The sequence below is a fragment of the Tinamus guttatus genome, unplaced genomic scaffold, assembly GCF_059628265.1.
Source record: "Tinamus guttatus ecotype Peru unplaced genomic scaffold, ASM5962826v1 Tinamus_guttatus_pri_ptg000048l, whole genome shotgun sequence".
NCBI lineage: Eukaryota > Metazoa > Chordata > Aves > Tinamiformes > Tinamidae > Tinamus > Tinamus guttatus.
Genome location: NW_028288582.1, coordinates 2,686,804 through 2,698,317, shown reverse-complemented (window position 1 = coordinate 2,698,317; position 11,514 = coordinate 2,686,804). Strand labels below are relative to the sequence as shown.

At 48.5% G+C, this 11,514-nt stretch overlaps 1 protein-coding gene across 1 annotated transcript; it reads right to left on the bottom strand.

The window, feature by feature from the left end:
* Window positions 1–483: 483 nt before the first annotated feature.
* On the bottom strand, window positions 484–1,955 carry SIX6 (SIX homeobox 6). The gene is made up of 2 exons (XM_088538703.1): window positions 1,345–1,955; window positions 484–649 (listed from the first exon to the last, which is right to left on the bottom strand). Exons 1-2 carry the CDS (start codon window positions 1,914–1,916, stop codon window positions 484–486), a joined length of 738 nt encoding a protein of 245 aa, XP_088394829.1. The 5' UTR covers window positions 1,917–1,955.
* Between the last annotated feature and the right edge of the window lie 9,559 nt (window positions 1,956–11,514).

Here is an 11,514-nt window from a genome sequence, read left to right as displayed (position 1 = left end):
ACAGAGAACAAGCAAAAGAAAAAAAATAATTAATAATAATAATAGAAAAAAAATCTACCATAGCAATCCCTTAAATAAGTAAATAAACATTATATATATATATATGTATATAAAACCCTTTAAAGTAAAGCAAAATCCAACCAAAAGGACGGCATCTTCTCGGCAGGAAACACCCCCGTGGGATGAGGGAAGGCGCTCAGACATTTTGCAACTTGGCATTCGTTTTGTGTGATTTTTGTTTCGCGTGATTTTTTTTTCTTTTTCCGAGACGTCAGTTCCGCAAATCCGGTAGAAGTAAAGGCGACAACGATTTTTATCACTTCTTTTTTTTTTTTTTTCTTTTTTCTTTCTTTTTTTTTTCCTTTTTTAAACGCAGTCTCCGCGGGCCGGCAGGGTCGGCGCGTGTCCGGGCCGCGCTCGGAGCCCCGCGGCGCGGGGCTGGCAGCACCGCGTGGCCCCGCGTCTCTGGCGGCGGCGCTCGGCTCAGATGTCACATTCACTGTCGCTGGACGTGATGGAGATAGCGGAGGTGGCCGCTTTGCTGGAGAGGCTGGCGGGGCTGGCGGCCGCCCCCAGCACCTCCCCGCCGCTCTCGTCCTCCGCCTGCAGCGAGCGGCCCGAGCCCTGCGCTAGCACCTGCTGCTGCAGCCTGCAAGGAAGCGGCACACTGAGCATCGCGGAGACCCCCCCGCGCCCCCGCGCGCCCCACGGACACGGGAGGGTCCCCCGGGCTCGGCCTCCTCGCGGGCCGCTGCCCCCGCGAGAGCCCGGGCCCGGCTCGGCCGCGGCGCCCGCTGCTCGCCCGCCGCTCAGCGGCCGCGGGTTTGCTCGTGAAAACAGAACAAAGCAGATTAAAAAAAAATAAAATAAAAGGGAAAGAAAGAAAAACATCCCCACAAACGTGTGTGCGACCCGCGGGAGAGCTAATGCCAGGCGGCAGTGCCCGGAGCTGGCTCCAGCCCCGGGGACGTGCAGTGGATGTCTGTGTGTCCAGGCAGGACTGGGCACTTTTTTAAACTAAATTTATTATTATTATTATTATTTATCCTGCTTAGCCTCCAAATGGAGCCCCTTTCCCTCCATGTCTTTCCAGGGTCGTTGCAGGCACGGGTGCCCGGGCCGGTCTCTACCCTGTGCGCTCCCTCGAGCTGAGCAGGGAGCCGGGCCGGGACCCCCTACAGTAAAAGAAAAGCCGGGTGTATTTTTAATCCCCCCCGCCTTTTTTTTCTTTTTCTTTTTTTTTTTTTTTTTCCCCAGCTCCTAACTCCACTTGACCGGCTGCATCTCCCGGGGGTGGCTCCTTCCCCCTTGCCCCGCAGCGCCGACGGGGCGGGCAGCACCTACCTGTTCTTAGCGGCTGCCGCCCTGTCCCTTTGCCTGCGGTTTTTGAACCAGTTGCCCACTTGCGTGGGGGTTAGTCCCGTGGCCTGAGCCAGTTCCCGCTTTTTGCTGGGGTTGGGGTAAGGGTCCTGCAGGTACCACTCCCGCAGCAAGTGCCTCGTGCGCTCCTTGAAGCAATGTGTCTTCTGCTCGCCGTCCCAGATGGTGCGGGGCAGCGGGAACTTCTTCCTCACGCGGTACTTGTCCACCGGCCCCAGGGGCCGGCCCCGCAGCTTCTCGGCCTCCTGGTAATGCGCCTCCAGCCACAGCGCCTGCAGTTTGCCGTGGGACTCCTTGGTGAACTTGTGGTTCTCCAGGATGTGGTAGAGCTCCCGGTAGCTGCCCGAGTGGAAGGCCACGATGGCGCGGGCCCGCAGCACCGACTCGTTCTTGTTGAGGGCCTCGCACGCCGCGGGGGCCACGGGCAGCGACCAGAGGAAGCGACCGAGGCGCTCGACATCGCCGCTCTCCTCCAGGGTCTCGCAGACCCCCGCCACCTGCTGCGGGCTGAAGTTGAGGATGGGCAGCTGGAACATGGAGGCGGCTCCGCGCTCCGCGCCCGCGCACAGCCCGGCCCGAGCGGGCAGCGGCCCCGGCGGCCGCTTCTGCCTCCGCCCGCGCCCGCGGAGCTGCCGCGGGAGGGACACGCAGGCGACGGGCAGCGCGCGGCGGCTCCGGCGACTGCGGGCGGCGGGCGGGAAGAGGAGGAGGAGGATGGAGCGGGCGGGGGGGGGGAGAAGCGGGGGGCGGGAGGGAGGGCACGGAAGGGAGGGAAAGAGGGAAAGAAACCGGGAGGGAAACAGAGGGCTGCAGCGGAGCCGCGTCGCGCGGCGCCAGGCAGATTGGCTGCCGCGTTTCCATGGCCGGCGCTGTCACTCACTGTCACCCGCTGCCCGTCAGGGCGGGAGGCAGCGCGGCGCCTTCAGCACCTCCCCGGCCTCGACAGCGCCCGCCGCCCCCCCCGCGCCGCCCCCCGGGGCCGCTCGGCACCCGCCGCGGCCCCGGAGCGGCCAAAGGGCCGCCCGGGAACTCGGGGGGGAAAGGGGCGAGCAGGGAACGCGGGGCCGCGGCACCGGGATGCAGCTGGGGGGCGACAGGAGCAATTCCCCCCTTCTCGCGTATAGGTGACTTCCCATCTCTGATGGGAGCAATAAACTGTAAAGGGCTCGGTGCCCTTCTCTGTCCGACTAAAGCTTCATATATACATACATACACATATGCATATATGTATATGAACAGAGAAATATCTATATGTGTTTCTATATACGTGTGTGTGTGAGAGAGGATGTACGTATGTGTGTATACACGCGCGCGTGTGTGTGTGTATATATATATATATATCAACATTTAAGACGTTATTGTTTTCGGCTGACTGGCCCTGAATAGACGCTGAGAATCGTCGCGGGGAGTGAGAAGTCATTTGTAGGTCAGGACAGCAACTTGAAGCCGATTTCAGGAATCTTTTGAAATATTGATCGCTTAGCAGTAATCAGCATCCCCCAACTCCCCACTTCTTACTATTTAGTATTTATTAATTATTATTTATTTTATTTTTATTTTTATTATTTATTCTTTCCCCTCGGGCCCCGAGGACAAGTGGAACGGGGAAAGGTCCAGGGCTCCCGGGGCAGGAGGGAAACCACTTTCGGAGCTGTTAGGAAACGATTTGTTTTCTGGAGAGGGAAACAAATCAAGCGGCCACGGAGACGTTCAATGACAATTTCTTCCCGGGAACATTAGGGGCCATGCTTGGAAAGGCAACATATATTTTGATTTAAGCTCAATATGTTCTCTCCTCTGCTCTTTCCAATGCATTTTTTTCTGGAGCACTTGTCACAGAAATGCCTCCTTAATTTGATAGCTTGTTCTCTTCCCCTCCCCATTTTTTATTGGTTTCTTTATTTTTTTTTCTTTCTTTCTCTCTCTCTCTTTTTTTTTTGAAGCTCCTTTGCCAGTTGACCGAAATTAACTAAATTTACATTTTCTCCAATCATTTCTCCGAAAAAAAAAAGAGCTGGACTAGGGCTCGCCGTCTTTTCTTTAGTATCAAGTACAATTTGTCTTTTGCTTGTGAAGATTTGGTAAATCAGAAGGCAGATAGATAGCGCAGATGGTCGGAGGTGTCGGGTCAGATTATGGTACGCCTCAGTACCATGCTAAGCTCATTCTGACGGAAAACCCTGATATTATTTTCACAGATCTACACAGTTCACTTGAAAAAAAACCCTCCGAGCCATTTACATCATTTATGTGAGGCTCACAGCTAGCGGGATGGAAAAGCTTTCAATACTGCTCATTTTCATAAAACCCGACAGAGCTGGGGAGACATAAAAGCACAGACAAAACTCATGAGTTCAGAGGCACTTAAGAGAAACTTAAAATAAAAAAATGCGGGATGCACTTCGGTTTCACCTTGCAGATCCAGGTTTGTCATGTCAATCCGAGGAAGGGAAAGGAGGAGGAAAACCACACAAAATTAAGAAACCATCTGTAAGTGTTGCTGACATTCAGGCACGGAGGGAGAGATCTCCTTCCCGCCCAAGCCCTCTCCGTTGGAGCGGCTGGGAGCGGAATCCCAAAGACTTCCGATGGACAGGAAAAATGAATAAACAAAGAAATAAATAAACAAATTATAGAGAGATGAGCCCTCCTCGATGTGAGCACCGGGCTTCCCTAGCGAGGGGCTGGGGAGGTGGCGACGTGTGCGGAGCCGGGTGCGTTTGAGCCTCCTGCCCCGGGGCTCCCCGCACAGGGTGCAGAAAGCGGGGGGTGGAAACGGGCAGTTCGTTCGTGCTACCATTGCGCTTGTTAGCATCGCAAGTCCCAATTTATTTCTATTTTATTTTATTTTTAAGCATGCACATGAATCGGGGCGGGAGCCTAATGGCCCTGGGCAGAGCGAGTCTCAGCAGTGAGAGCCAAGTCTGGAGGCTAAAGAAACGCGTCCTCAGCAGGCACAGGGAGCAGGGGACTGTCCCCCAGGTCGCCAGGGACGGGTCCGGCGGGGGGGACACGACAGCCCTGCTAGAGGGAGAGGAGCAGAGGCAAAGACTCCGAAATGCCCCGGAGTCCCTCTTAAACCAGCTGCCTCCCGCAGCTGTAAAAGCCGGAGAGGGTATTTGGGAAGTGGCACCAGCGGTGCCACGGGCTCTTCCTGACCCTTTCCAAGCCTCCCTCTCTCCCTCTGGGCTGTCATCCTTCAGGAAGGGAATGTGGGGCCAAAACAGCGACTTTCCGGCTGCGGGGAGCCCGATATCTGAGCGATAAGAGGTGGGCGATGCGGCGCCTCCCCTCCATTTCTGCCCCCCTCTTTTTTTTTTTTTTTAATTATTTCGTATGATAGGGGCACTACCCTTGGCATTATTAACCAGCCGTAACAACATCCTCAATTTAGGAAGCAGCTCTGAGCTCTGCTGTAGGTAGCGCGAATCCCTGAGTGCCGAGATTACCCCGCTGGAGGAGAAACTAAACAGTCCATTCAAAAAAAATGGAAATAAAATACTACTATCAAGCTATATGGTCCCGATGGTCCCCCTGACACGAGGCGCTCTTTGGCCTGTGGAGAGGACGCCCCTCGAGTGTGTCCTAAAGCCCTAATTAAGCAATGAAAAGTTCCGGGCAGCTCCTGGCCCCAAGCCTGGATTTCTGCCCCTTTCCCCAGCTCGGCCGGGGCAATGGGAGGAGGAGGGATGCTCTGCACGAAGAGAGTGTCCGGGGCCGCATATAGAAAAAGGTTGTTTTTAAAAAAATTCCCGCGTCTGCGGCCGCGGAACCGCACGGGGCCGCCGGGACCGTTTCCCTGCGCCGGGAATTCGGAAGACCGGGATTTTGGGGTAAGAAGTTGAGGCTCATCCCGAGTTGACTAGCGGTGGCCACAGCTTGAGAGAGAAACGGCGGGGATTTCTAGCGTTGAACCTCGCACAAAACCGTTGCCTCAGCTTTTCGTGTCATCCCAGGGCTACGGCAACGCTGAAAAACGCACTCGAAGAAAACCCACGAGGGTTAAGAAGCCCTGCAGCATCAGGTAGCCTTAAAAATTCCCATCTTCAGACCAACGAAGGATTTACAGCCTCGGCGTGTGTTTTGTGTGTTTCCTTATATTTATCTATCTATTTATTTATTTATTTTGTCGAGGGTTATCTTTGTTGAAATAGCACCCGCTATCATTCCTTTTATTCCTAAAAAGGGCTGTAATCTACTTAACAGGAATTGAGTACAGGTTGGCTCTTCACTTAAATTACTGATACCTGCCGAAAGCACCGAAATGTCCCTAAAACACTGTCTATCTAGAAAGATGTTCCCCGGATAACCCATTTCCACTCTCAGACCAGGCACTTTTTAACTCTTTACCCTTCTGCTTATGATCCCGGTTTCCTGTAGTGTGAGCGTATTGACATGGGCTGATGTATTTCGTGTTAGAAGAAAGATTTACAGACGGGGAAGAAAAGACTGTCCTCATACGAGGCCTTCGTTGAGGCCGGGGCTACCACTGGACAAGATTTCTTCTTAATTTTCTTGAGAGTGTAGCTCACAGGGGCTATGTAGTCCCTCATACATCCGGATTTGCTTGGCTAGTACCTATTCCTGACGGTAAACACACAAAACACATTTTTTTAAAAAAATTATTTTATAACTCATGTTATAAAACAAAAACTCAATAAAAATCAGGTAAAATGCCTCTTTCCTTAAAAAAGTCTGATTTCTATCAAGGCTTTCTCTAAAAAAGTCACACAAAGGGCAAGAAACAAAAGCTAAGTACTGCAAATTAATCTGCCTTTTTTTGCCCATTTTGATGCTTCCCCAGCTCCCCATGTAAGCCCCTCTTTTATACTTTCTTTTCCCGCTTAGGAAGCATATTATTATTATTATTAATATTATTAATATTACTGCTTCCTTGAAAAGAAGGCATTCTTGCTGCTCCCTCCCTTTGGAAGCAGGCTGAGAGCTGCAGTCATTGGGAGAATTTGTTTTGAGTATAAGGAAATATAGAAAGACCCTTTAAATATTACCCCCCCAAGGTGAGCACAGGGAGGCTGTCTTAAAAAACAAAACAAACACACACACACACACACACAAAAACACAGGATTTGTCTTCTTTCTTTCTTTCTTTCTTCCTTCCTTTCTTCCTTTCTTCCTTTCTTCTTTCTTTCTTTCTTTCTTTCTTTCTTTCTTTCTTTCTTTCTTTCTTTCTTTCTTTCTTTCTTTCTTTCTTTCTTTCTTTCTTTCTTTCTTTCTTTCTTTCTTTCTTTCTTTCTTTCTTTCTTTCTTTCTTTCTTTCTTTCTTTCTTTCTTTCTTTCTTTCTTTTTAAATGTTGCTAGAGGCTCTCTGAACCTTGCAGGGCTGTAAGGGCCAAGACTTTTGCCTCCTGGTCCAACCCGCTCCTTCCCTTCCTAAAATAACTAGGCTTTTTTGGGATTTAGAGCTCCCGCGGCTGGAGGAAATCCAGGAGGAAAATCACTAGAGACTTAGGAAGAAGAATATGGCTCTTCCTTGCTCTTTTCTTGGGGAGACTTGGCACAGAGGCCCTAGACACCATCTCAAGCCGCTGCCAGTGTTAGCTGAGCTTTGGCCCCTTCTCCCTGCTCCAATATCCCTGTTTTTTCTCCCCCTTTCCATCAGCTGGAAGGGGATCTTGCCAAAGGAGACAGGAAGCAAAGACACAAGAGCAGTGGAGGTGAGGAAGCAGAAGGCTGTGGAGCACCTTGATTTTAGGATTTTCTGTCGAGGAAGCTGGAGATCCTGGTGTTTTACCAGGATGGAGGTAGCTGGTCATGGAGCCCTTTAAAAGCCTGGCATTGACTGTCCCTCTTGTCAGAGGAAAGCGACACATTCCTCAAACTGAGGTGACATCATGGAAGACTCTGTCCTGCTTGAAGGCTGGGGAAATAAAATAGTTTTTTATATGTGTATTTATTTAATTTGGAGGCATGTTATCACAAAACAAGGCAAAACAAGCAAGGAGGACCCAGTGGGACACAAAGCTCCCCTTTCTCCAGCGATCGCCTTGGGGCAGCTCTCCTTTCCCTGTGATAAATTGGAGGGTTAAAAATGCTCCTGGGCCCTGTGGGGCTCCTAACAGTTGGAATTGACTGGGAAGATCCCTACTGGCTCTACCTCAAGCCTGTTAAAACAAACAACAGCCATCCAGGCCAGCTCATGTCCCTAAGGACCAACTGAAGGGTCACCCAACTTATCCAAGCACTGCTGATTAAACAGCGTGAAGCGTGGGGAGGCCAAGAGGTGGGAATGGCCACCAAGGGGACGATGAGTAGAAACATGAGGAGACATGGTGGAACCGATAGGTAATGGACATCATCGTACCGGCAGGTAACAGACATGGTGGAAATCATGTACTTTCCTGTCACGATGCCTCTGTGTCTGGAAGTTTCCAGGGCAGCACGGGGGGCAGATGGGCCCTCCCTAGCAAGGGTGGCAGAAGCTCCCTAGTAAAACCCCGCTATTTTCCACTATTCAGGGGCTCCTGCGAGCACCATGGCGGGCCCCAGGGCACGGAGCCTCCCTCGCTCGTTTCCCGCTCCCCGCGGGGAGGCAGCCGGCGGCGGCGGCGCCGTCTCCCCGGTAGATGGAGCATCCTCCTCGCTTTTGGCTCGCTCCGCGCCCCGGCCAGCGCCGGCCCTTGCCCGCCGGCCGGCGCCGCTGAGGCGCGCGGGGCGTTTCGGCTGCCGCCGGGGGAAGCGGCGCCCGCCGCCGCCCGGCCATTTTCCCGCTTCGCCGGGGGTAGGTGCGCGGCGGGTGGCGGCCGCCCTGAGGCGGAGGAGGAGGCAGCCGGGGGCCATGTTGTGCCCCGGCGTTCTCTTCTCCTTCTCCAACGCCGCAGGGTCGTCAGGGGCCGGTCACCTCCCCAAGCCTGGTGGCTCTCGGCAGCGCCGAGCCCGCAGCGGGGCGAGGGTTGCGACGCCGCCACCCCTCTGTCGCGCCGGGGGCTTCCTGCCGCTGCCCCAGCGGGGCCATTTTGTAGGGCGCACCCGTCACCCCTGTGGTGTCCTGCTCGGTGTCCGTATTTCTGCCTCCACCCCGATATTTTATCAAAAATAGCCTTTTAACATTTTAATTTATTAATTTTTGGGGGGTTCCAGGAATTCAGCGAGTCTTCTGCAGTAACATCCTTCTGCTTGGTAGGTGTTTGGGAAAAAAAAAAAAAGAGGGAAGTGTGTCAACCAAAGAAGCGTTTCTGATTTTATGGTGGCATACATTGTAAACATTAAAAATAGGGAATTTATAAATGAAGAGCACTACTATGGCACTACTACTATGTGCTGCACATAATTACCAACTCAGATTCTTACTACGTAGGATTGTCACCAGTTGGGAAAGGGCTTTGGTGGTGTTACAAACAGTGAAAACAGCAGCAGGTTTTTAATAAGAAACCTTACCTTGAATACAGTGTTCAAGTCTCATTACTGGGTCTTGAAAACGATTCTATATAAAGGTCCTGAGAAAGATCATGGTCCTATGAGAGCACAATCATAACAATTGTAGCACTAAAAAGATTTAGGTAAAACCAAGAGAAATTAGTACTGTTTCACACAGCAGGATGTCATTAGTTGTCATAGGAGATTTTTAAAGAGTAAAAAGTCATACCAGCAAAAAAATACATCACCGGCTACTTCAGGAAGATGTTTATAAAGGATGCTGACACGTTTCAGGACACAATCTATGATTTGATGGAAGAAGCCTCTCTTATAGATTATTGGTGTTTTACCTCGTTAATGAAGAACCTGGCAATGGCTGTTGTCAGGATATAAAGTCACACTGCAGTAAGTCTGCTATGAGAAATGACATTAGTGTAGTGGTAATGGCTAGAGACTCTGTCAGGCAATCCATTTGTGGTTTCTGCTGTCTTTACAACCTTACAATATATGGCATGATGGAATTCTGTATAATTATGCTTACTAATGTAATACAAAAATGCAATATTCATATTTTATTTGCAGTAGTATTGTGAATAGCATTGACAGTAGCAGACAGGGAGATACGTCAGCATATATTCTGTTTAACACTATTTTACTTAACTGCTGTATATGGCATATTTCTCACTCTTTGAAATATGGAAAGATTCGTTGTTGTCAAAGCTATCAATTTAATATACAAAGAGCTGTGAAATATGCTATACCACTGATAGTTTTTGATTTATGATTCCTCAGGAAAATAAGCATCACAGCATATTCTTAAATTCCTTTTTTTTTTTGAAGTCGATACAGCTATTTTTTCCTACTCTGTCACGTTCATGGAAAGAACCCTACCATCTCTGAGAACATTCTCTGAATTTGCCATCCAGGCTCGGGCTGATGGTTTTCGTGGTGATGTTTGATGCTGACAATGAGGCTTTCAAACAGTCACATCCTGGAAGTTGTCAGCTGTCCAGCAGTTCAGATGGTTTTTGCTTCAAGTGTTAACCACTGTTTTAAAATCTACTAACATATAGATTGCCGGTGCGGTTGAACCTCTCAGCCCTTTCTACTAGTGTCACCCATATCCACTTGATTAAGGACTTGATGCAGTCTTCAGACAGAGTAACATTTGTCATTTACAGTTACGTTACTTCTTTTAGTGGTATGGCATGTCCATATGTATGCTTTCAGAAGCACTGATATTTTTGACAACTTTAAGTAAATTGTATTATATGATGAAGTTACAGGAAAAAAAAACCTCTAATTCTGTTCCTTTCTTTTACAAAAGTATTCAAATGATAATAATAGTTGTATCAATGACAAGTTGATAGAGTAATAGGTAGCATCTTAATAATAAGCAGTTTTACATTTACATTCCCACTCTATTCTTAGTGTACTTTGTTACCTTGTTGTGATTTATGAATCAATGAACATGAAATATTCTGACGTGTGTATACCTGTGTAAGGTAACGTTATGTTTGCCTTTTTTTTTTTTTCCATTTACCTGTCTGCCTTCTGTTCCTGCTCCAATTTCTTAAAATTTTTCTTATGTGAACTGTCTATGAACCAACTAACATCAACATGGCTAAACTGCTTCTAGAGAAGGAACAAATCTTTAGTGTTCTCCACATGGTGCTTGCTGTTTGACCCCTGGCTTACTAATGATACAAGTTTCCTGTGCTACCTAAGCTTCCTTAGGATACTTATATACAATGTCTAATTAAATACATTTTAGGGTCAAATACACATAATTCCCCCTGTTGGGATTATTTCATTTTTCATGCTGCATACTAAACAATGTTGTTATTATTTTCATCCTAAAGAATCACTTTATTTGCTTTTGCAGTGTATAAAAGCAAAAATATTCTGCACTGACATGTGGATTCAGGAATATTTTCTTAGTGTTTTCAGAAAGTTTTTAAGTTTTTTTTTTGAACCAAAATTCTAGGCTTTTGAATATATTTTTAGGAGAACTATTATCAGTTTTGCACAGTTTTCATCACAGCCTTTTATAACACAGTCTCTTATGTTAGATATTTTTGTTATCACTTAAGTGTTAGGTAGATTAATTTCTGTGAAATATCCAGCATTTTAAAAGCCTTTTCCCCTCTTTTCACCATCCAGTGTAGAATGAAATGCAGTCTTAAGATGACTTTAATTAGTGACATTGTTTTATTAGTGCCATGGATTTCTTTTCCACTTTTTTTCTGGATTAGGATCTCATCTGCATCACCACTTTGTTGCAGCTTTACTTTTTACACAGTATTAGGGGCATGGTGAAGCCACAGTGGGACAGTTAAATTTCAAGTAGCTTTGCTTATGTGTGACTTCAAAATATAGCCAAGGTAACTGCCTCTGTTCAGCACTGTCCCATTAAAACACTGAAAGCCCCCCATACGGTTTAAAAAAAACCATAATTGAATTTCTGTACATAGCAGCACTATAAATCAGGAGTAAAAATTAATTGTAATGGTCCTTCCTAGTTTACACTGCGCGTGAATTCTGTTCTTAAACCCACGTAGATGCTTCTGATCTATGTGCGCTTTGCAGTTTCTACAGGCGTGCACAGAATGGGCAGTAGCTCTCCCATTGTCAGCGTTGCTGTTGATAGGATTAATAAACCAGCTGCTGAAGAGGCTACATATTTTGTGCACAAGCGTCTTTTATTGTATTCTTCAAGGCTTCAGAGGGCATTATGCCTCTCAAAGATAGAACTGTTCC